At 40.6% G+C, this 26375-nt stretch overlaps 1 protein-coding gene and 1 pseudogene across 1 annotated transcript; both read right to left on the bottom strand.

The window, feature by feature from the left end:
* LOC101657739 overlaps positions 1-2208 on the bottom strand; it is a 6211-nt pseudogene extending 4003 nt beyond the window's left edge.
* A 19635-nt stretch (positions 2209-21843) lies between these two features.
* On the bottom strand, positions 21844-23001 carry LOC101657432 (N-acetyl-D-glucosamine kinase-like). The gene has a single exon (XM_045296471.1). The coding sequence runs from the start codon at positions 22999-23001 to the stop codon at positions 21844-21846; it is 1158 nt and encodes a 385-aa protein (XP_045152406.1).
* Between the last annotated feature and the right edge of the window lie 3374 nt (positions 23002-26375).

Genomic DNA, 26375 nt, shown 5'->3' with positions numbered 1-26375 from the left:
ACTGGCTGCTCTAGTTGGGAACATCGTCCTCACAGCCAGGATGTGCTCCACTCTCTCCTCCTCCCCCTTCATCTACTCCGACATGGGAACAATTAAATCACGTAAAAAACATTTTGAGTAACTGCTAAAAGAGCACAGAATGAATAATAAAACAATAATTTTTCAAAACTAACAATATGAAAATGACATGTGGGATTTTAGAAATGTGACAGACACAGTGTTAAATTCACAACCTGATGCTAAGAGGAAACACATGACTATTTTAAAAGATATCCTAAGAAATCTTTAAAAAAAACAAAAGTAATATGTTTTAAAACAGAGCAAAATGTATGTTTTTAGGATGATTCATAAAGAGTATGCTTTATAAACCCTTAGGATAATTTATAGACAAATTCTTCTAAATCTCAAATATATAAAAATACAAGTAATGGAGGCAGCAAGGAGAGAAAATGCATGCTGCTATGCCAAAATTTTGACAAATTTTAATTGAACACCAGCTTTGCAGTATACAAAAATAAAATTCAAGTGCTTTATGTATATAAACAAATATGGATACATAAAATATCATCGATTCTGAAGTGGTTGCTTCCATGTATTGATTATAACATATACATGATTAAACACATTGATTTAAACATATACATGTTTAAAGAGGTAAAAGTGATTCAGGGGCAAAATTATCACTTTCCACTTAAGAGATTGGTCCAATATCTGGCAAATGTACCTCATGCCACCTACTACCCAGAAGTCAGGAGAGACTTACTTGTTGCTGTGATGCTGAAATGGTTTCAACAGAGCTTTCAATCTAAGAGGAACTAGAAGAAACAGTTTTTGACTTTCTTGCAAGAAAGAGCCAATGAAAATGCTATGGATCGCAGTAATTTAAAAAGAAGTTCTCATTAAGTTTGATGGGTAATTTTCCTCGTGTTCATAAGAACACACTACAGTAAATGAAGCTACTATCACTCACTCATCTTCCGTTTCACCAATTTCTCTGACCAACGTTCCCAACTGAGGACATGTATCTTCATTCCAATTCTTTTTCTTTAATTAAAGCCATGGGTTATGGTGCTTGGGTTACAGGGCTTTACATAGCATACTGCAAATGGGAGAGTAGGACACTGGGAAAATTAAGCTAAAGAGAAGTCAATAGTTCACTTTCTTTTTTTAAAAACAGTTTTGTTGGGATATAATCATACATCATATAATTCAATCATTCAATCATATCAAGAAGTGTTAGACAATCATTATCACACTATTCTAAAACAAAAGTGAACATTTTTGGAAAATTTTGGGTTGCATTTTATTCAATGTCAATTGAAAACTTTAATTAAAACATTCAAGAAATGAAGTTTTGAGAGTTTTATTGATAAATTTTTAAGAATCTGACCAAAAAGAAACTATCGACATTTACTTTGCAAAAGCAAGGGACAACTGAAGAAAATGAACAATCGGACCTGAAATAGTATGTATGATTTAAATGTGGAATTCTATGACTCTCTTTTGTAATATTTTGATTAGTGGGACGAATTTGGGATGAAGTTCTTTTTTTATTATTTTATTGGGGCTCATACAACTCATCACAATGCATACATCCATCAATTGTGTAAAGCACACTTTACATTCGTTACCCTCATCATTCTCAAAACATTTGCTCTCCACATAAGGCATCATCAGTTCCTCATTTTCGCCCTCCCTCCCTGCTCCCCCCTACCTCACGAACCCTTGATAATTTATAAATTATTACTTTGTCATATCTTACACTCTCCGATGTCTCCCTTCATCCACTTTTCTGTTGTCCGTCCCCCAGGGAGGAGGTCACATATAGATCCTTGTAATCGGTTCCCCCTTTCCACCCCACCCTCCCTCCACCCTCACGGTGTCAACACTCTCACCACTGGTCCTGCAGGGACAGTTAGGAACTGGAAACACAGGGAACCCAGGAGGGATGAAGTTCTTAAGTTCAATTGAATAAATTTCTGTTCTGTACCAGAATGAAATTAAATAGAAAAGCCTATAATTTTTCTATATCTGAAATCAATAACATACTCAAGAGAACGGTAAATAGAGACAGTTTGATGGGTTCTACCTTTGGAAGATGTTGTAGTTGTTGTTAGGTACCTTTGAGTTGGCTCCAACCAATAGTGACCCTTTGCATAACAGCATGGAACTCTTCATGGTCTGTGAGATCCTCACAATTTTGCCCATGTCTGAACCCAATAGAAGCAAAAACAGGTATATATGAAAATATTTGAGTTTGACCATTTACTTACCTCAATACAAAGCAAAGTAGACATAAAATTATTCTCCCTTAGCAAAATTTGCTTTTGATTTACCAAGTACGTCTACAAAATATTTTCTCAACTAAAGTTGCCATGCTCTATATAGTAGAGATAATAGAATGTGTCAACAATTATAATAGTTAACATAAAATTCAATTAATAAAATATTATGTACAATTTCATTAAAAAGTTAAAAATCTTCCAACACAATCGCTGGAGACAAATGGGTGCATAAGAAAATGTGGTGAAGAAAGCTGATGGTGCCCGGCTATCAAAAGATATAGTGTCTGCAGTCTTAAAGGTTTGAAGATAAACAAGCGGTCATCTAGCTCAGAGGCAACAAAGCCCACATGGAAGAAGCACGCCAGCCTTTGTGATCATGAGGTGTCAATGGGATCAGGTATCAGGCATCTAAGACCCAGAACAAAATCATACCCAATGTGAATGAGTGTGTGGGGGCGGGGGTGGCAGTGGGGAGTGGAGAACTAAAAACCATTTGTAGACAATTGGACATCCCCTCACAGAAGGGTAACAAGGAAGAGATGAGCCAGTCAGGGTGCAGTATAGCACCGACGAAACACACAACTTTCCTCTAGTTCTTTAATGCTTCCTTTCCCCCACTATGATGACCTCAATTCTACCATACAAATCAGATTAGACCAGAACATGCACACGGCTAAGGATAAGAGTCCGCAACACAGGGAATCCAGGATATATAAACTCCTCAGGGCCAACCATGAGAATAGAGATACCAGAAGGATTAGAGGAAGGTGGAGGGAGAAAGGGGGAATCAATCACAAAGATGAACATATAACCCCCTTCCAGGGGGACTAACAGTGGAAAAGTGGGTGAAGGGTGACAGAGGACAATGTAAGATATGAAAATAATCATTTATAACTTATCAAGGGTTCATGAAGGAGCGTGGGCGTGGGAGGGAGGGGGAAATGAGGAGCTGATATCAAGGGCTCAAGTTGAAAGAAAATGCTTTGAAAATGATGATGGCAGCATACGTGCAAATGTGTTTGGCACAATGGATGAGCATAAGAGATGGAAGAGCCCCCAATAAAAGTATTTGGAAAAAATTACGGTCAAAAGGGAATTGAAGTCCTAGTGCATGTCACAACATAGGTGAACCATGAAATCATTCTGCTGAGCAAAGTAAGTCCAATATCCGAAGGACCCATGGGATGATCTTACTTTGATGTAATAAGCAAATATATAGAAACCAGAAGTTATGAGTGGTTCCCAGGGCTGGGGGTGAAAATAGAAGGGGTGAGTTTTTTGAGTTCGTATGAATATTGAGTTTATGTTCATGGTAATGGAATAATTCTTCCAAATTAAACAATTACACATGTAGACCAAAAAAATATGCTGAAAAACTCAGCTCATACATGAGAATATATGGTATTCTATATGTTATTTTTAATGTTCTGATAGTCAATGTATTTTTTTAGCAATATATGCATCTAAATGCTATTTTCATATTTCAGTAATAATTTTATTCCTAACATAGTTTTTGGATAGTAGTATGTTTTGGACGATACAATATGGTAGAACTGAATGACACTAATAAATAAATATTAAAGTATATAATTTCAATTATTTTCAGAATTAACTTTTCACTTTCAAAAATCCTCTTTAAGAACATTAAATAACTTTGTATGGTCATCTTCTATGTGAGGGACATGTGTAAGTTCCTACCTTAAGACCCAGCAAGTTTGGCTCAGGTAGGAATTATGCATTAGTATTTGAACAATTGAAATAGCAATGAGAAACATAATGGGAAATGATGGCTGAGGCTAGTTTTTATCCACTTAGCTCAACTCATTGTGATCGCTAGTATAACAAATTTGGAGGAAGGCTTATTAACAATATTTGACATACAGACAGCACAACTTTGTCTACTGAAAGCAACAAAAACTTGAAGTGTTACTGAAGATCAAGAACTTCAACCTTTAGTATATTGAGACTCAATGTAAAGAAAACAAAATTACTCATAAATAGGCCATTATAGATGGATAAGATTGACGTTGTCAAGGATTTCATTTTGCTTGATCCATATTCAATCATCATGGAAATGGCAGAGATCAAATAGCATTGCATCAGGAACATCTGGAGAGCAGTGGTTCTCAACCTTTCTCATGCCGCGGCCCATTAATACAGTTCCTCATGTGGTGGTGACCCCCCAACCATAAGGTTATTTTCGTTGCTACTTCATAACTGTAATTTTGCTACTGTTATGAATGGGGCAACCCATTGAAAGGGTCGTTTGACCTCCAAAAGGGTCGCAACCCACAGGTTGAGAACCACTGTTCTATAGAGTATTGAAGAGCTAAAGTGCACCTGGCCTAAGACATGGTCATTTGAATCACCTCATCTGAAAGTGAAGCCTAGATAATGCAGAAGGAAAACCAAAGAAGGATTTGGGGCGTTGGGATTATGGTGTTGATGAAGACTATTGAAAGTACCATGCATTTCTGGAATTAAGACAAGTCTGTCTTGAAGAAGTATAGCCAGATTATAAGTGAGGATGGCATGACTTCATCTCACATTCTTTGGACAGGACTAGTTCCTGGAAAAGAACATCATGCAAGCTAAATTATGGTGTATCCTTTCTTCATAATTATTCTGTGTGCTGAGCAAATAATCCAAGAAGTTGGGCAATAGAATGAAGAAGTGAACATCAATATTGGAGGGTTAGTCATTCATAATTTATGGTATGCAGATGATATAGTCTCACTTACTGAGAGGAAATAGGACTTGATGCATGAACTGATGAAGATATGACTTCAGCCTTCATTATGAGTTATACCTCAAGGCTCATCCTTCTCAAAACTGGTTGGTACAATGGGTGCTCATGACAGCAGGAGTCAGGAAATCACACACTCAATTGCATTGGGATAATTTGCTGCAAAAGATCCCTGTAAAGTGTTAAAAAAAAAAGCTAAAAACAATTATGTCACTTTGAAGATTCTAAGTGCACCTGTCCCAAGCCATGATATCATCAAATGCCCCGTCTGCATGCTAAAACTGGATCATGAAGAAGGAATAATTGAAGCCTCTTAATTATGGTGTTGCATAGATTGTTGAGTATGCCATGGACTGCTAGAAGTATAGGAGACCTGATGATGGTGGTAGTTAAGCATTGGGCTGCTCACCACAAGGTAGGCTGTAGCTATAGACAAGTCACTCCTCAGGAGGAGGATGAAGCTAGTTGCTTCCATAAAGACTTCCAGCTTCAGAAACTCCATCTCGGGTCATTCTCAGTTGGAGTCCACCTGACGGGAGTGGTAGTCCAGAAGAAGGAACACATTTGTCTTGGAAGAAGTACAGGCAGAATCCTTAGAATCAAGGAAGATGAGATTTCATCCTATGAACTTTGGACATGCTCTTAGGAGAGACGAGTTCCTGCAAAAGTATGTCATGCTTGGAAAAGTAGAATGTCAATGAAAAAAAGGAAGCCCCTCAATAACATGGATTAACACAGTGGCCACAATATTATTCTGTGTTTGAACAGAATTAAGGACAATAAGGAGGATGCAGGACCGGCTGTGTTTAGTTCTTTTTTTATATAGAGAGCCCTGTCAATCACAACCAACTTGGCGCACTTAAAGATAGCAATAGAAATTATTTAATCAATTATTTATTAAGTTAAACTCTCCATTGGAGGCAGTATGATACAGTTGAAAAGACCAGTGAGACAGTAAATATTCTATTGTATTTCTTAGCATTAGTTTTCATTTCCTAATATGTAAAGTAGAAATATTAAACTTATTAATCTGCAGGCTGTTAAAGCTTACTAACTAGTAGACACTGGTGTTTTTAGTGTTCAAAGATATGGGAGCAACTGAATTGGGCAAACCTGTTACTATATGCAACACATATTAATTTTAAGTTGGTTTTAATGAGCTATAGGAAATAAGAAAATATTTTTAGTAAAAAGAAAAGAATTTACATCTGAATTGACTCTTGAAAATCAAATTGGATTTTGTCAGAAAATGCTTTCAGATCGGAAAACCTATACAAAGCATAGAGATGCAAGCTGTACTGAATTTTTCTGTTCTTTTACTTATGAGCGCTCTAAAAAACATAGAAAAATAAGGTATTCTTACTTTTACTATACAAATATACTATACAAGAATCAGTCACTTAGAGGAAGTGCCTTATTGTGCTATGCCTACCTGTATTTGGGGAGTGGGAATTTTAGAGTAGAGATTCCCTCACTGCTGTGTTAGTGCAAAGACTGCCCCATCACTCACTGCGACTTTGAAAACGAGCTGGTATCAATGGAAACACGGATCGGAGCTAAAACAGGCTGAATTTCTTAGCAGTGTAGGCATGATAAAAAATGCAACTGATCACCTTGCAAGGTCATGACACCCCTTCCACTGAATCACGTTAAAAATACAAGAAGTGTCTATCTGTCAGGAATTGCTCAATCTTACTTGGGGTGGAGAATAGAATTGGTGGCCTCCTGAGAGTCGCGTTAATTACATGCTTACAAACTAAGGCAAAATGAAAATTAATGAAGATGAAGATTCTGTTTAAAGCTTCATGCTTTAAAAATATTTCTTGAAAGGATCGTTTACCAATATTCTTTTGAATAAAACAAAAATGTTTCTTAGATCTACATACTCAAGTTCCTTTACTATCTAAATGTCACCCCTAACTCCATCCCACCTGAAGTCTGTGTGACAATCAGGCCAATTGTTTTTACCTCTGCCTTTATGTCACCCTCCCCAGTCTAGATGCACCTCTCTGTCCTTTTTCTCTGAAGCTCCTGCAAGCCTACTCAAGCCCCACATACAGAGCATGAGTTAAATATAATCTCTCTAAGCCAGTGTTATTAACACATTGTACCTTGTCAAGAAGAATACTCTCTGGCACCCACACCAATTCTTCCCAAAATGCATATTACTGCGAATAGGTTGTTATTCATTTTTTGTTTTGTTTTGTTTTTTGACGATAAGGAACAATTTTAGCTCTGGCTTTGGAGGAGGGCATTAATTGTTTTGATAAACGAATCCTCCATCATGGAACGTAACCAAGATTGGATAATTTGCCACTTTGGGAATGTGGCAACATAGCAAATTGTTAGTATTTGTTTACTCACTTAGTACTTTTAAAACTTAAATTATTTACCTGCTGAGAAGATTGTCCTACATAAATATTACATACAACATTGACAACACGGTCTGAGCTTCTCTCCTATAATCTTCCCTTTTGGCAGGAGGTGGACAGAAAACTCAGACCTAAAAGAGCCACTCTGGTTTTTAAAAGGTCCTATTTGGAAGACCATAATTTATTCTGCACATCTTTCAGGAACAGACAAGAGATAGTCGGTTGACAGAACTTGATTATTTTCTCATAAAAGATTTTATAGAGCTTTGTAAAAAAGGCATGACTTCAAAACTACACAGACCTAGAAGAGAAAGGTAAATATGATTAATTGAAAACATAACAAATTTGAGAAACTGAACCAACTCAGAGGGGTAAAAATTAAACAGAAGTAAATATGTATCTAATTTTCAGTTAAAATATCTTAAGGGTTTGAAAAGCCTTCGGTTATTTTTCTCAGCCTTCATATTGTGAATCAGTTACATTAAAAAGCCAGAATTATAATGAATGAGGCCATTGGGGATAATATGGCATGGGCATCTTTAAGATGTTTTTTTCATATGTTTGACCGAACCAATCATCTTTATATAGAAAATAAATGGTTGTTCGTGCCACCGAGCTTATTCCAATTCATAGCAACCCAAGGCCCCCTGGAAGGAAACTGGCTGTCCTTTGTCACCCTCACAAAATAAATACATACACTGGGTAAATAAAATGAGCTTTTTCCTTTGCTGAAGATAGCCAAGAATAGCAATGTTTCCCCTGAAATATAAGACGTCAATTGGTAGCATGTTCTCCGGTTATTTATTATTATTATTTGTTGCTCACATTTAGGCTTATTCGTGACTTTAGGATGAGTCCTTCAAGCGGATGGTGAAGGCTTGTGACCATTTGTAAAGCACAAGAACTTTTCTAGACTTCTCGTAGTGAAAATTTTCATTATCAGAATTTGCTGAATTTGAATATGTGGGGATTTTTATGACCTTGGCATTTTATGAAGTCTCAGGACTATTTATGTCTTTAAAAAAATACTACTTGATTTCTTTTATATTCTCAAATAACTCAGGTTATCTTTTATAAGTATTATGTGCACATGAAAAATGTTCATAATCTAATTACACAAACGGATGAATCCTTACCAACTGGAATCACCAACATCAATTTAGGAACTACTAAACTAATATAGTGAACATTAATATCCTAAAACCTCAGAGCCTCTCAAGGTTCTGCCAGTGCAGACGATTCCACTGGAAGAGATCAAGATTTGGATCGTACATTTATGCAATTGCACAGTATTTTAATCAGTGCTAAAACTAATGTCATATGATGTATAAAGATTCACAGGCACTTAAAAATCATATTGGATTGATTTCAACACAGTGTTTAATAGTAACAGGACTCATGCCCATAAAGAAGCTGCTCTCTAGAGATAGCACAGGTATACTAATCACTGAGGTTCATAGATGGGCACTAAAGGGTCCATCTTATCTAGTTTTGAAGAAGAACTAGAGTCATTTCTTAGTACTGAGCATGATTTCAAATCGTCTTTGCCTGCTGCAAGCTTTGTAAACCTTCATCTCCTTCTACTAAAACCATTAGGAGCTTTCTACTCCTGTATGTCCATCAATCCCCCCCGCCATTTTTTCCCCCTTGAGATAAATCAATTTCCACTTAATCTAGGTAACAAAGAATCGCTGACCATTAAGTTGGCGCCCATGCCTGGAGACTTCACGTGTGTAAAGACAGAATTGTACAACATGCGGTTATCCATGGTTGGTTTTTCAGCGGTAGATCATGAAGGTTTTCTTACAAGGAGCCTTTAGGTAGACTTAAGCCTCTCACCTTTTGGTCAGTACCAAGCATGGTAAAAATTGGCATAACTCAAGGATTTTTTAAAAATCATTTTATTGGTTCCTAGCTCAATGCCTTCTATGTAGAATGAATTCATTAATTATGATTGATAGCGTACTCATGATACAACATGTGCATCATCAATACATCATGTTCTTGAGGTATGGCAGAATGGGCACCTTTATCATCTATCATTTGACTTTACGTTGTTTTAATCTTCCTGGAGGATAACTGATTTGGTATGCCAAGTCTTTATGATATAATTTCGCTTTTCAGAAGTTGTGGTAGTTACATAATCTGGTGTCAATTTGGAACTTGAGAGGATTAGGAGTGAAGGGGTGGAGTCCAGTCTTTCATTCGGGTCATAATCAATGAGACCTCTGTGTGGGCATGTCCTTCTCCTGAGAATTCTGGGAACTCCTGTATTTCCTCTGAGGTGGGAGACTCTTCTCTCTCTCTGATGACTCTCTTGGAAATGCTTTACTGACAAGAGACATGGCGGTATGCCCTCAGAGCTGGAGAAGCCACGTGGACCTACCCTGATGCAACCACACCCCTGCCAGTGCTGACATGCTTACAACACCACTGGATCCACAAGACTTCCAACCCCCCCTGGCCTGTGAGCCTCCTGACTTCAGCATCATTGCATGTATGCCATGAGGCTGAAGAGGACTTTATAGATTTGCATCAGACATATTGGGCTTATGAAATGATCAAGACTGGGCTGGGACATTTTCTCAATAGTCAACTGATCTTATATACATAAACCTCTTTCTTATACACATATGTGTCTCTAGGAATTTGTTTTTCTAGTCTACCTGGACTAACACTGACATATAATCAGACATACACATCAGAGTGAATACTTGGATTTTCTCCAGAATTATTTGTACCCATAAAACCAAAGAAAATGGTTGCAGATTGGCACTGCATAAAGTATGATACATTAATATATTTTAATTCTATAAAATAATCTCATTGAAGAAAATTTCTGAATCACAAAAATACTCATGATACAATCTAGCTTGAACTTTTGGCTTTTACATCTCTGCCTTGCTCCTAATAGGTTGTATGATTTGCCTTCTATTCTTTTTATTAGAAAACAATTTTATTGGCATATAGAAGCAGAAAATTATTTTAACATAAAGATTCTATATGCCTATAGGAGAAAAGGTTCAAACAGTGTAGAAACATGTTTCATGTGTGAAGTAAAAGTTTTCTTTCAGCCCTCAGCAACAACTACTGTGAATAGTTTCTTTTATGTATTCAGTGAATACCTCAATAATTAAATAATGCATATTTATAATTCTATTTATTGTGGAACCTTAGGAATCTGGAACATTTTCACCATCTCTAGGTTTGGGGTCATTCTTTTAATTTTGAGGGATCACATATATCATTAGAATAACAAATACCAGTATGTATTATCTATGTACAGAACTAGAATGTTTGTAGCATACACATATATATCAAAGACATTCTAGTGACAATATCTATTATATATGACATGTATGTGACATATACATGTGACACATATGTGTGACACACATTTGATGCACATATATATGAAAAAATATATATATATATCATATGACTCTCTCCCTGAGATAGGGATTTAGGTGACACTTAAAAGAATGGTATATATATATATATATAAAGCTTTGAGCTATTATGTTTATATTTTATTATTTATCACTGATTATCTTTTTGTGATGCCCCTATTGGGTAACAATTGGAGCAGATGACTCTAATCTCTACTTTATATTTTCAATTTGTTTAAAAAAGCTTTTTTTTCTGTTATTGGGGCATTTATTTACATATTATTTTCCAGATGCCTAAGTACACCTTTAGTCAATTTTTATTTTCACATAACTTAGCCAGAGAACTTTTTTGACAAAATAATTTATATTGAAAATATCATGGTTTGAGTCACACATCTCTCAGTCCTTTTTTCAAAAAATCTTTTTATTGGGGGCTCATAAAATTCTTATCACAATCCATACATACATCCCTTGTGTCAAGCACATTTGTACATTTGTTGCCATCATCATTCTCAAAACATTTGCTTTCTACTTGAGCTCTTGGTATCACTCCTCATTTTTCCCCTCCCTCTCTGCTCCCCCCTCCCTCATGAACCCTTGATAATTTATAAACTATTATTATTTTGTCATCTCTTTCACTGTCCAACGGTTTCCTTCACCCACTTTTCTGTTGTCCGTCCCCCAGAGAGGAGGTTATATGTAGATCCTTGTAATCTGTTCCCCCTTTCCAACCCACCCTCCCTCCACCCTCCCAGTATTGCCACTCTCACCACTGATCCTGAGGGGCTCATCTGTCCTGGATTTCCTATGTCTCCCATTCCTATTAGTATCAGAGTATGTCTTCTGGTCTAGCCAGATTTGTAAGGTAGAATTTTGATCATGATTTCGGGGGGAGGGGGGAGGAAGCATTTAAGAACCAGAGGAAAATTGTATGTTTAATCATTACTACACTGCACCCTGAGTGTCTCATGTCCTCCCCAAAACCCTTCTGTAAGGAGATGTCCAGTTGCCCACAGACGGGCTTTGGGTTCCCAATTTGCACTCCCCCTCATTCACAACGATATGATTTCTTTGTCCCTTGATCCCTTTGACACCTCATGATCACACATGCTGGTGTGCTTCTTCCATGTGGGCTTGAGTGCTTTTCAGCTCGATCGCCACTTCTTTACCTTCAAGCCTTTAATACACCAGATGCTATATCTTTTGATAGCCAGGCACCATCAGCTTTCTTCACCACATTTGCTTATGCACCCATTTGTCTTCAACAATCGTGTCAGGAAGATGAGCATCACGGAATGCCAGTTTAATAGAACAAAGTGTTCTTGCATTGAGTAAGTACTTGAGTGGAGGCCCAGTGTTCATCTGCTACCTTAATACTAAACCTGTAAATATATGCACATAGATCTATTTCCCCATCATCATAAATAAGTATATTTACATATGTACATACCTGCATCTAGACCTCTATAAATGCCCTTTACTGCCTACTTATTTCCTCTGTTTCCTTTTACTTTCCTCTTGTCCCACGTTCATGTTCAGCCTTCATTTGGGTTTCAGCACTTCCCTTGGCCACATTACCCCTGCTCAAGCCCTACTGGGCCTCCCACACCCTCCCTGCCACCGACTTTGGATGGCAAACAAGTGTTGTTCCCTTGTCCCTGAGTTTGTTAACACCACCTCCTTTCCCTCCGCTCCCCCTCCCCCATGTCCCATTGCTTTCTTCTTAGATTGTTTATCCAGGTATTCTCCCTTCTTGATTAGCTCCTTCTTGTGGGGTTCAGACAGCGCTGCTTTCCCACCATGTAACACCGGAAAGGTCCTCTGTCACAGTCTGCTCCAGTAAGAGGACAGCATGACACGTGCTGTTGTCAGTTGCCCAGTCCCCTCTGTGTCCCTATTAGTTCCCCACAGGGATGTCATCCTCTGAGCCTGGTGTGCCAGGGTGGGGTCCCGTCCACTCTCTTTCTCTTCCTCCCTCCCAGCCTGTCTCTGTGTGGGTGTGGCATGCTGGTCCCTCTCCCCAACCTATAAGTTCAGTTCTGCTCTCTGCCACACCCACTTCCAGGGAGGGGGTCAGGTTGGCGCTGGTTGGGGCCAGCCCTGTAGCTCTCTCTTCATGCATCCTTCCATGTGGCCATGCTGGCCTCATGATTTGCTGCATCATGGTGGAGTCTGCATGCCCACTCCAGGTTCTGTGGAGACAAGACCAGTGCTCTCCCCCTGGTGGATTAATGCCCTGCTCCCTCCATCATCATTTCACTTTCAAACCCCCCTTCTCTCCCTCCCCCCTCTCTCCTTACTCAAAACGCCCTACCTTCGAGTGAATTCCAACTTATTGCAACCCTATAGGACAGGGTTGAGCTTCCCCTTTGATTTTTCTGAGACTTTCAGTCTTCACAGGAGTGGACAATGTAATTTTCCCTTCATGAAGTGGCTGGTGGGTTAAAAATCACTGAATATGTATATATTTCACCTTAGAGACATCATTGACGTTTTATGCTAGAGAACATTAGCAATCATCACCCTGAGTCATAAAGTAATTCCATTGATAGTATCAATAAGTTAGCCAATGCTATGGAATTTGAAACGCAGTTGATAAAAAAGAGATTATTCAAGGATAGGCTGGCTAAGAACTACATTACATGAGTATATGGTAGTTCTGGGCCATCATTCATTGGGCACCATCAAGGCAAGAGAACTGAACCAAAGTCCAGTGAGCACTAGTTTTATATCCTTGGTATAGCAACCATGTGCTTTCCTTCACAAATTTCAGCCATAATCCAAGGGCTACAAGTGAGTTTGAGGTGGAGCTGAGTTCACTTCGAGGGGTTTCCTTTTGTGATTGGCTGTCTTCACTTAGCATACTTTCCTCCCACTCTGCCCATGAAGAGATGTGTTTCATGTGATCATCAGTGCTTTTTAGTGATGCATAGTGCTCCATTGTGTGTATGTGCCAGGGTTTACTGATCCACTCATCTACCAATGGAAATTTAGATTGTTCCCATATCGAGTCCTCCTGGTGTAGCCTATAAAGGATGTTGTGCGACTCAAAAGAACAGGGTCTAATGTCCCAGTATCTCCTATAGTACATGGCCTAAGTGACAGGGCTGGATAAACACTAGGTCACAAGTGTCTACTTAGAAACATAGTGCCAGACATTTTCTCCTCTTGGGTCCTACATATGTTTTGTTAAGCATTTTTCCCCAATGGGAGCTTGATCCTCTCTGTTTTCCTAACAGTAGAAATTGACTTGCCTTCTCTGAGACATACATGCCACCCTTCACCCCCAACCTTGCCTTGAATTTCTAGTAAGCTTCACTGATTACTGATAGGAGGTTGTGTTGATTTGGGGTGACCTTAGTACAATTTTGTGTGGCAGCACCTAAATGGTTATCTCCCTCTCCCCTGATCTTGAAAAACTGACAGCAGCTGAAGTGAGGTACACTCACAAAGTGTTATTTGAGAAACTAGATGGCTCCTGGTCTTCAAAGCTTATTTTCAGACGAGCAGCCATTTATGTGAGGGTCAGCTAAGTGTACATGGAAGAAGCATACCAACCTGTGTGGTCCAAGGACGGTAAATAAAACACTCCGAATCCAAAGGAGGTTATGGTATCAGAGTTTAAATTGTGAACCAGCTTGTTGAAGGCTGTGGATGACAGTGGAAACCCAAAATCCATTTGCAGGGTCCACATGTGGATTAAGCCTCAGGTGAATCCCTTCTGACCATAAACCAGGGATGGGACTAGCCGTGCTACCATGCTGAATTCACTGAAAACTGGATTCTGACAGAGGCAGGTAGGTTAAAGTTTAACACCTTATCACTTGATCTCCTTTTAACCCAATTTAAAGTTGTTCTAGTTTTTAATATGCCGAGCAAATCATCAGAGAAGCTGGACTGTAAGAAGACGAGTGTGGCATCGGGATTGGAGGAAAACTTATTAACAACCTGAAATATGCAGATAGTACAACCTTGCTTGTTTAAAGTGAGGAGAAATTGAAGCACGTGTTGGCAAAGATCAAGAATTGTAACTTTCCATGTGGATTCCAACTCAAAATAAGAAAGACCAACATTCTCACAACTGGACCATTCGGTAGAATCATGATAAATGGAGAAAAGATTGAAGTAGTCAAGGATTTGGTCTTGCTTGCATCCAACATTAATGCTCATGAAAGCAGCAGGCAAGAGATCACCTTGCTTTGGGTAAATCTGTTACGCAAGACCTCGTTAGCGTATTGAGGAACAAGGAGGCTATTCTGAAAACGAATGTGAGCCTGAGCCACACACACCATTGCATCCAATGCATGGGAAAGTTGGACATTGAATAAGGAAGACTGTAGAAGAACTGATGCATTTGGATTGTGTTTTGGGGGAAGACTTTGGAAAGTATGACGGACTGTGAGAAGGACAAACTGCTCCTATATCAGAGAAAGTAAGGCCACAGTGCTCCCGGGAGGTAGGGGTGGCAAGATTTCATCTCCCAAATTTTGAGCATTTTGTCAGAAGTGACCAGGCCCTGGAGAAGGACATCATGCTTGGTAAAGTAGAAGGGTGGGGGGGGGGGCTTCAAGGACAGGGATTGCCCCAGTGGCTGCATCAATAGGCTCAGCACGGGAGCCACGGTGAGGGCGGTGGAAGACGCTGCATTCTGCTGTGCATAGGACCACTCTCAGTTAGAGCCAACTCCAGGGCACCTCACACAGTTTTTAATATTTTCTGCTTTCTTTTCGACGCTCTTTCTATTTTATGTTGTTACTGTTGTTCGATTTTTTTGTTTCTTCTTTTCTGGTTTTTGTATATTTTTCATTAGCTGAAGTCCGGATATAGGTGAATCTACAGAGCCAGTGCCTGGATCGATGGTTTCTTGGGAGCATGGCATGGGAGGCTGCTGGGAAATGAGGAACTAATAACAATGAGCACAAGAAAGAAGGAAATGTTTTCAATTTGATTGTGGTAATCGTTGTTCGACTCTTCATGTTTATTTACTTTTATGATTTTTATTTTTTAAAATAAACAATGTGCACATTAAAAAAAGTCTGTGACCTCCTCCCTGAGGGAGGACAACAGAAAAGTGGGTGAAGGGAGACGTCGGACAGGGCAAGATATGACAAAATAATAATTTATAAACTATCAAGGGCTCATGAGGGAGGGGGGAGCGGGGAGGGAGGGGAAAAATGAGGACCTAATGCCGGGGGTTTAAGTGGAGAGAAAATATTTTGAGAATGATGAGGGCAATGAATGTACAAATGCGCTTTACACAATTAATGTGTGTATGGGTTGTGATAAGAATGTATGAGCCCCTAATAAAGTGATTTGGGGAAAAAAAAGTCTTCGAATGCAAAATGGCAGTCCCCTTTCTACTCCTGCCTACTCATGCAATGCCTCGCAAGGCAATGGGTTTCAACCCTCTGAGATATTCCTTTGGAATTTACCTTAAAACTTATACGAGTTCTTGCTTTCTAATTTTTCCAATAGTTTGAGATATAATTCACATATCATTCACTTCCATAGTTCAGTCATATTTAAAAGGAGTTTCATATATCACCACAATCAGTTTTACTGTGTTCAACTCTTCTTAATATGACTGAACTATTGAATTGCATTTTATTTGGATTATGTGTCAATTGCATTGTTTTTAAAACAATCACTGACCTTGTGATTAGTTGCTCAGTGCATCGCCTACTATTCTGCTGGGTCTACTTGGTTCAATCCTATATCATCCCAATACCAAAGACTCTTGCCCTAGTATAAAACCTGTGGTTTCCCACGTTTTTCAGCTTAGCAAAATCAGGAATAGCATGGCTAGGCATGGTCTCATAGGCTATCTAAGTTTGGGGAAGACTTGGAAAAGGATTGAAGGCCATAGTCAGAGATAAATCAGGTTTTATTTGTTGGACAATGGGCAACCATCGAAAGTGCCAGAACAGGGATGTGTTATGAACACTGATGCCCTGGCTTTGATACACCGTGAATTATTTTGGGTATAATTGAAAACAAGGAGGACAGTTAAGGATTGTCGTAGAGCCTTGGAAGAGGTGACGAGGTTGAGAATTAGAGGAATGACAGTGGGAATGGAGCTAAGGGAATCAGATGCAAGAGGTCAGGGCAAAGACTGGACAGCGTGACCCAGTGGGCGTTGCAGCAGAGTAAAGATGTCCCCGAGACTGAAGGAACCCTTAAGGAGTCTAGAAAATGCCAATGCCCTTACTGAGGGTTGTCTAGACAAGTCATCCATTGGAACTTCTCTGTGTTTCTCGGCTGTCACTCCACCTTGCCTATTTAGACCTATTGAATGTATGATGTTGTTTTGTACCATTCATGTGTCCTGATTCCTCAGCAAGTGAAAGAAATGAGAAGAGAGAAAACTATGCAGTATTGACAGCGCTTACCTATTGCATTATACATTATAAATTCTTTCTCGGACGGACAGTTTCACTAAATTATCGAGGCCCTATTGCCTCAGTTGCTAGGTGACCTCTGCTTTGGGGATCGGCTTGGTATGCCCCACTGTAATGTGAGACAATTTGATCCCGAGTATTTTATAGGGCTTATCTTAGCTTTCCGTGTAGGCCACTCAAGTCACGTGGCATGGATTTCCTTTTTAAAATAAGATTTGCCACAGTAAAGAATGATCTAGGCCAATAATATAGACGTCAATTAAGAAATCCTAATGGCTGGCCAGCCACCTAATCAAGGTGCTACCCATGTCTCTGGCTAGCTGGCTATTCTAGCTGGCTAGCCCTCCCTTCTCCTCCTGGAACTCTAGTGAGATGGTTACCAAAGGGGAAAAAACAGAAATGGCCAACAGTTTAATTACAGCTTATTGGAAAGATCAGCTGAAGAGAGCGCACTTAGGCATCTCATGGAGGGGAAAGCCCAGCTCTGAGGCTACTTTCTCATTACCAAGGAGAGGGTGACAATAGAGGCTGCCCCTGGGTCTGCAGTCCACGCGTGGGCAGGAACGCACAGAGACCTATTCTGACGACACTTGCAAATCTAAGGCCTTTGATTTACCCTCTTCTACTGTGCGAAGGGTCAGCTTTCTGGCCGCCTGTGGTTATGAGGCCCTGTCATCCATTCCTCACGGCACACCCTGTCCATTCAGATAGTTTTGGTGCTCAAATTGGTTTGGGCAGCAGCAGGGATAAGACTCATCTGAAACGTCAGCTGTCATTGGCAGTTCCTTATCAGGACTCGCCTGTGTCTTCCTGAGTGGAAGTTGTGAAGTTAAGACGCTCCGGCGATGAGAACAGGCTGTCTTCCAAATCTCTCATCAGTGACCCGTTTTTAGCAGTGGGACACTTTGTTGGGATTTGAAGACTTTGAAAAGAATTTTGCTCCTGTAAAATTGGTAATATTTGCAACAATGCAGAGATCTCTCACCACAGTAAACAAAGCAATTAATGTGTCTTTAATTTGCACCTATCCAAACAGAAAGGGTACATTTATTCCATGTGACATGTAGACAAATTTTTCTTTAAAAACAAAGTTTCATGCTGTGACTACAATTAGTGTAATTGTCAGCTCTTCTCTAAAAACAAATATGTATTAAGAGAAATGCCAGCATTGTGCCCGCCTCTGGCGTGAAAATGAGACAATCAAAACCTATTGTAATTACCTCAGTGATATTATAATTAGCAATGATTAAGTTATTCCATGCTGCTTTTTTTCCTCTTGGCTACAATTAAAAAAGTATATATCTTTCTGCTGCACATTACTACTGATCATTTTACCTCAATACATGTCTGCTAAGTGGATAAATTAGAAGTAATTTTAAAGCCCAACTCCATTAAAACATATATCTTTCTATTTAACTACCTTAACCCTCTAGGTGCAGCTGTGCTCCTTGCTGCTTGGTGGAAAACACACAGTTCCCCTGATTTCTTGGTCTGAAATCAAACATGTTTTTTAAATAGACAGTTCTAGATCATATATTTTTCACTTTTTAAAAAAATTACAGATATCTGAATGATAGGATAAATCATTCAGCTCTTGCCAGCATGCTCACCTAGGTCCAAATCCATGTGCTGGGTAAAGACCAGTCCTTAAACTAAATTGCTGAACCACCAATCAACTACACCATCACAGCAAGAAAGACCCTGGGTAGATTGATAGCTTTCCCTGCGGGTTATAAGGAGGACTGAATTAGTCCATTGTGACAAATATATACATATTTCACAGATACTTTCATATCATGTTTTTCTACTTCTTGTTGGTGGAGGAAATGAGGGAAAAAAGAAGATTCAATGAGAACTTGTGGCTCTGCTCAGTTTGAGAGTCTTAGAAAATAGTACAAAAAGTCTGCTGATAAGAGATTGTTCATCTAGCACAGCAAAAGCCAAATGAGCTCAATTTTCCATGTGCTTTATAACCACAGCTCTCTGGCTAGCTTTTTTCTCTCCCACTTATTAAAAAAAGCGAATCTCCAAAGTAGCATTTTTAGAGACACTAATAAGGACTTAGCTTCAAAACTGACAAATGCTAGCCATACAGGGAAATGAAACTTTTTTTTCTTTTGACATTGCTTTCTATATGAAAATGGTCTGTTGCTCTGGATTTACCAAGTCAACCCTCATTAACATCTTGGAGGCTATCCCCTGGACCTCCCAAAGATATAATAGAGATGCTGCTGCTCGTATAAAATTTATGCTCATGTCCAGATAATAGTGAGCACCCAGGTGGTTTTAGTCATGTCATGTCAATTTTCTGAAGTAAAAAGCCATTCCCGAAGGGTAACAAGAAGAGCAAGTGTAGGGTTTACTGGATGGTTCCCACAGGGACAATAACGGATACAGTAGATCATTTCCATTTTGCAAAGACTGGAAGCCTGTGGACCTTTCCTGTGTTGTGCTTTGCATGAAGGAGCCCTGGCTGCTAACTGAAGGGTTAGCACTTAAAACTCACTGGGCATTCCCTAGGAGGCGCCCTGGTGGTACGGTGGTTATCCACTGGATTACAATCCACCTGGTTGTCAGTTTGAAACCACAGTAGCTCTTCTACCCCTGTAAACAGTTACCACCTCAGAACCCCCAGGGGGTCACTATGAGGCAGCATTGACTCCGCGGCAGTGTTGGGGTGGTGGGGAGGCAGGCCCTGGGCGAAAGACCTGTTGACCGATTTCTGTGAAGACAACAGCCGAGGCCAATTTTCAGGGTCTCCCTGAATCAGAACAGACTCCGGGGCACACAACAGCAGCTCTTCAAGAGAGATGGAAGAGGCAATTGAGAGAACGAGAGGAAAATAAAGAGATAGGTGTGAGAACTGGGAGTTCAAGTCACCCAGTTTCGAGGAACTATGCACACAGGTTAAATTGTTCTAAGCCATCACTGATTTCTACATTGCAACCGAAACCCCATTTCGAAAAGTTTATTTTCTAAAAAATGAGGCATTGTATAACTGCAAAATAATGTATGAAGGTGTTCTAAGTTGAATGGAATAATCAAAATGTGTGTGGCTATTTTATAGGAAGGCTAGTCTTTGATTCACTTCTGTTGGGCTGGTTTCAAAAGTCTCTGATTTGTGAATCACATGGATGAGCAATGGGCTTGACTTAGAGCCCTGGAGCACCCTTCGTGGAATTCTGAATATATTTTTGAACAAAGGCACTTTTATTTTTCATCAGGCACAGCAAATTATGTACCATCTTGTGTGTCTATTCAGATGTCCTAACTCAAGGAGAAAAAAGAATCATGTTCCGTGGTCAGCAGCCACAGCATGATTCATCTGGAGTAGTGTGAACGGCAATCAGAACGAGTGGACAACAAAAGGCCTCTAGACTGTATCCACATTTCTGGATTTATATACCAGCAAGACACATTTTTCAGTTGAGGTGTGGTGGGGAAACAAATGCTTTTTACTTATTTCATGCGTTCATTACTTTTGTCAGAAATAATCTACTTTTATATTCAAACTACTCAAAAATATTGAACCATTCTATATAGTGTTACAGGAACACACACACTCACTCAGAGATGAGTATCAACAGAGACACAAACACGCAGACAGAAAAACACACGCAGGCTATGAACAGAGAAATTCTACAGACCCAGATATTTTGAAATCTCTCCCAGAATGCCAAGGACGAACTTGTTTAACTCTGATAGGGATATAATGCACGGTTCCTGTTAATATGTCCCCTCTCTTGTTGAGGAGATGTGGGAATTGGAGAGCCCCGGAGCTCCGGGATGCCCATCAATGCCTCTGTTTATGAAGTGGCGTCCTCAGGAGCAAGCTGCTGGGACGCCTGACTGACTCTGAATACATTGTCACCCCCACACAGCTCCATTAGAGTGAGTTTTGTTTAATGCTTCTTATTTATTAGCAGTTGACAGCTATTTTAGTTCAATGGATATTGCATTCTGGAAGAAATGAGGCCGGAGCATGGGAAAGAAGACGAGTCTGCTCTCGAGTGTTTTTGAAGTAATGTGAGATGAAAGGCCCCGGATGGGTCTGTCCAGTTCAGAGGCACAGAAGGAGCCCACCGCGGGTGACTTCCCATGGTCCGTTGGGAGCTGGACATGCAGGTTTATGGAGTGAAAAGATTGGGCGTATCCTGATGAAACTTCCAGGAAGTCTTCCTCTGTCCACAGCACAATTCCTTCACGGGGACGCCTCCTTTGCACACTAGGAATAGGCAGTGCCTGTACTCCCAGCTTTCTTTCCAGTCTCCATTCATGCTTCAATCCTTACTCTCCACAACAACAAAAACATCTGGTTTCCGCCCTCCTCACAGTGTTAGATGTGAGAGCACTAGTGCTCCACTAACTGTTGAATGGAACATGACACTCCCTTCTGGGGGTCAAGAGGTTTACTGAAATGTTATCTGCTACATTGTTCTATAACTTTCTTTCTTGAACTCACAAGTCTTCTCCATGACATTCGTTCACGTTCGAGTCTACATGCTATGCATTATAGTCGACACTATCTGGCTTTCATCTTCCTGTAAATAGTGCAGGCTTTCTAAATGTATCCATTCATTTTATTTTAAATCTTAAATTCCATATCCGCCTCCCCCCAAAATCCCCTCCTAAACGTTTAAAAAGGGGAATGGTTCAATTGTCATTATTTTCTTCTCTCGGTGCTTTTTTTCTGCTTAAGAAAAAATTAAGAAAGAACCCCCTTTGCGGCAACCGGTGTCTATGGGTATTAGAGGGGGGGAAGCAGGGCCCAATTCCAAAGGAGAAGGTGTGGAAGTAGAACGGGGTGGCATTGGCCTTGTAGTCCAAGGGGAGGAGGTGCCCGACGTGCTTGGCACCTAAGCTGGCCCCACCCAGGGCCGATGACTGCTTTAGCTTCATCAAGGTAAAGCTGGGGAAGGTGTTGTGAGCCTGGCTCTCTCTGCCTTGGGTCAACACAGTGAGAAACCCTTCCTTCAGCAGCTCCCAGCTCTTCCACATGGAGCCCACACACACAATGGGGAGTCCCATTTGTCCTTGGAACAAGAGCGGGTCAATCTTAGGTAACACAGCCACGATGTGTCTGGCCAGAATCTCCCCAGCCTTCCGGAAGATGTGCTGGCAAAGCGAGTCGCCCTGTTGAGCACCTTCTGCAATGGTGCGGCAAAACCCAGCGATCTTGCCTTTATCAAAGTCCCTATACAGGTAGGTGAGGATTCCTACCTGATCTTGCACTTGGAAATAGCTTAACATGGCCTTTTTGACATAAGCAATGCCATGGGGAGCCGTCTTTAGGTTGTCCACAGCATCAAACACGGTTTTCATTCCTTGGTGAGCCACCCAGTAGGCTGAGCCCTCATCTCCAATCATGTGGCCCCACCCCCCGCAGCCGCTCTCGGAGCCATCGGGGTTGACCAGTCTGCAGTTGGAACCTGTCCCGGAGACGAGCACGACCCCACCGTGCGGCACAGCGGTGGCGATGGAGCCGGAGGCGTCAGTGGTGATAAGGTAGTTTTCACTCAGTTGAGGGAATTGGCTCCGCAGCTTCTCCACCAGCATCTCCGAGGTGTCTTCCCGCCTCCCGCCTGCCAGGGCCAGGCCCAGACTGCGCAGCGGCACCTCGGGGTCCATTTCTGCCTTTTGCTTGGCCTTGTTCACCAATTCATTGATCCTCTCCGCACAATTGTCTACCCCGATCAGCCAGTGGTTTATGCTCAGGCCGTCGGCTTCTGCCAGGATCTGCCCATCCTCGGAGAGTAAAAGGACTTTGGAGTGTGTGCCTCCCCCCTCCACGCCCCCATAGAGGGCAGCCATTGGGTGGCCCAGCTGTTGGCTTCCTTTCCACCTGGCGCTACCGGCTCTCCAACCGGCTCCGCCTGCCTGGCAGCGCGCGATCACCACGCGCTCCGACACCCCCCTCTAAAGCGTCCGCTTACTCATTTTATATTGGGCGAGTTAATGCATTCAAATAGAACACTCTGGAAGTTTCACTCTGAAGCACACAGGTCTCCATGATTCAGCAGCAAGAGGTGTGGTTTAATAAGTGTATAAACTTTCAAGCCAGCATTCCTGGTTTCTTTCTCATCTCGGCCTTGACGTCCTCCATAGTGAAGATCAAGAAAATAATGTTACTAATTTCATTATTAAATAAATTAAGATGCGCAAGAACTTTAATTTTTAAAAAGGAACTTAGGTTAGTTGGTTTGGTGTGGTCAGTAATAGTCATGAGGAATAGCTACTGAACAATGACTTCGCTCCTATTGGGTCAATTGACCAAACCAACCCCAACTTCCTGCCAGCAAATGGATTCGGACTCAGAGCAGCCTTATAGTAGGGATTGGAATGCTTCCGTGCATTTCTGAGACTGGAATCTTAGATTCATGGGAGTAAAAAGTCTCACCTTTCTCCCACAAGTATCATTACAAGTTATTTATTGTTTTAGGTTTTTAAATCTCCGTGCTACCTAGTTCCATTCTAATAAACTCTTTTATTTGAGACAATTGCTAGCTCTTGGCATTTCTATTATTTCTAATGCAATCCATTCTCTGTTCATCGAGCTTTAGCTCTAAGTTTGATGGATGTGTGATCCAATTTTCATCCCTCGAAGCTCTTATCATAAATTGCTTATTTACTCACCTCATGTCATTTATTACATATTGTCTTAGGCTATTATTGTTCTTTTATCCACCCAACTGGCAACGAGTTCAGGAAGCTCTGCTTTGTTCCACTTTGAAGAACCCAGCATGGAGATGCTTACAAAATGTATGTCCAATTCATGAATGTGAATTAAACCTTATTTTGGACAAGTTATTCATTCCTAACAGAATTCAGTTAGTATTCATTTCAAACTCACCAATGAGCTAGAACTCTTCATTTCTTACCTGACTGGTTGATGGTATCTGTTTTCCCCTGGTCTTTTCCATTACACGAAACGTTGCCAACCTCTACACACGTGCTCAATTCAAACATCTAAACGTTATCCATTGCCTCACCTCCAATACATTAGAAAGCCTTTATTGCTCGGATCTTAAAACATATCCTAGATCTGCCCACTTCTTTCCATTTCTACAGCCCTCGGGTCCAAACGGCCACCATTTAATATTAGCTCTCCTGCGACAGTCCCTGATTTTACCTTTGTTTCTCTTTTCATCGACTATGTAACACAACAAAAAGCTACGTCTCATCTCATCAATTTCCCTTTAAAACCTCTTTAACAAAACCGTATCCGTTACATAACCAAGTCCTGGCTTCACAGTCTAGCCTTGTTAGATCTAGGACATCAAGCCTTTCTGAATCTCTCCAGACTGGTTTTCTTCACTCTTCCTTTTGAAAGCTCTCATTTCACAGACATTCAATTCAAGTAAAAAAGATTCCATGACAAACAGTCTCTCAATGCAAAATTCCTTTCTCTACCCAGGTAGCACACACCACTCTTTAAATTCACAGGTCCTTCTAGTTGTCCTTCATGCCACTGCTTAAATGGCACCTCCTGCGTGGTGTTTTCTTTGACTTCTCCACACAGGTCATCACTTCATCCTTTGAGCCATTTCCAACCCCTGCACATGCCTCTCTTTCAAGGCTCATCAAACGCGACGATAGCTTTCTCCCCTTACCCTCCTTAGAGTTTCTTGAGGAAAGGTACTAAGTTTTATTCATAATTATAGGCACTGATAGATGTCTTGTTTATTGAATAAAGCATGGTGGCCACTCTTTCTCTGAGGGACTCCTGACACAGTTTATTATTAATAGTCATAGCAACCTTTGAAATGTGCATTTGCAAGTGAAATGAGCAAAACACTCCTCTGTAGTAGTGTAGAAGCAGTATAAGATAATCAAATCAGTAAACCCTACAGCTCTTTAGAAGTCAACACTCTCATGGAACAGTCAGCATACTCTTCACTTAAATGCAGCAAATCTCAGATCTGAAGGCTCTTCCAGTTTGTCTTGCTGATGTCACACTGGCTCCAAACACCATCCTTCGATGGTGGTCTTCAGCCATCTATGGTTAAATCATCAGAATGACTTTCTCTGGAAACAAAAAGTCATTTAAATAATGTGTATAGACACATTGCACTAACAAATACAATCAACCCTACTCAATCCTGTAAAAAAAATGGGAGGGGGGGGCGGGGTGCTGCAAGATTTCTATGTTAGCCCATGGCCTGCTTTTTGTTTGTTTGTTTTTACAACTAACATTGTATTTATTTAGTTGGCTTTTGCATTCACCCAAGTTACTATTAAACTCTCCTCCAGGAAGCCTCCTCTGATATCACTGGATGGAGCTCACCATTTCCTCCTCTGCCCTCCCCGTCACTACCCATCTACTATGATCCGATCAAGCTCAGCTGTCTTACTAGAAAATAGGCGCCACTGTAGCTTCAGCAGTGTCTGCTGCAAAGTGTGCTTCATCTCCATCTGCTGTAGACGTCCCGCTGTAACGTAGTACTGGGCTCAGTGGGGACCAATAGCCTAGCCTTTAGCTTCCAATCATAACGGTCATCCCAAGAAATGCTTTTCCACGGACTGTATAGCCCTGGTGCTGCAGTGCTTACCTGTTGCATGCTAACTACAAGGTCAGCAGTTCAAAATCACCAGCTGCTCTGCAGGAGACAGACAAGGCTATCTAGTCCAGTAAAGAGTTACAGTCAGGGAAGCCCACAGGGGCAGTTCTACACTGTCCTAGAAAGTTGCTGGGAGTTGGAATCGACTCGCAGTGACTTTGGTATTTTGGCATATCTTGGTAGCTCTTGACTATTATCTCATTTCTGGTAAAGTTTTGAATGAGTGAATAACTCGTTTTCATCTGAGTAAAATCTCCACTATCCCTTTAAAAAATTAAACAGACACTTTGACCACTAGGAGACAACATTATGTGTGTCATTTTCAGCTCTCCCCTTGAAAACAATACATGTTACCATATTTTACTGTTCAGTGCTGGAGAATTTCAACTGGGGTACACTCAGGTTAATTTTTTAAAAATCATTTTATTGGGGCTCATACAACTCTTATCACAAGCCATACATGCATCAATTGTGTAAAGCGCACGTATACATTCATTGCCCTCATCATTCTCAAAACTCGCTTTCCACTTGGGCTCCTGGAATCAGCTCCTCATTTTTTTAAGCAGCTTTTCATCTGTAACTAAATTTAGATTTGCATCTAAACCTTTTATAATGAAAGATTTGGGT

The sequence above is a fragment of the Echinops telfairi genome, unplaced genomic scaffold (genome assembly GCF_000313985.2).
Source record: "Echinops telfairi isolate 266 unplaced genomic scaffold, ASM31398v2 ScPeMD7_7409;HRSCAF=8447, whole genome shotgun sequence".
Classification (NCBI taxonomy): domain Eukaryota; kingdom Metazoa; phylum Chordata; class Mammalia; order Afrosoricida; family Tenrecidae; genus Echinops; species Echinops telfairi.
The sequence above is the reverse complement of the archived record's forward strand: the minus strand, read 5'-3'. Positions and strand labels throughout refer to the sequence as shown.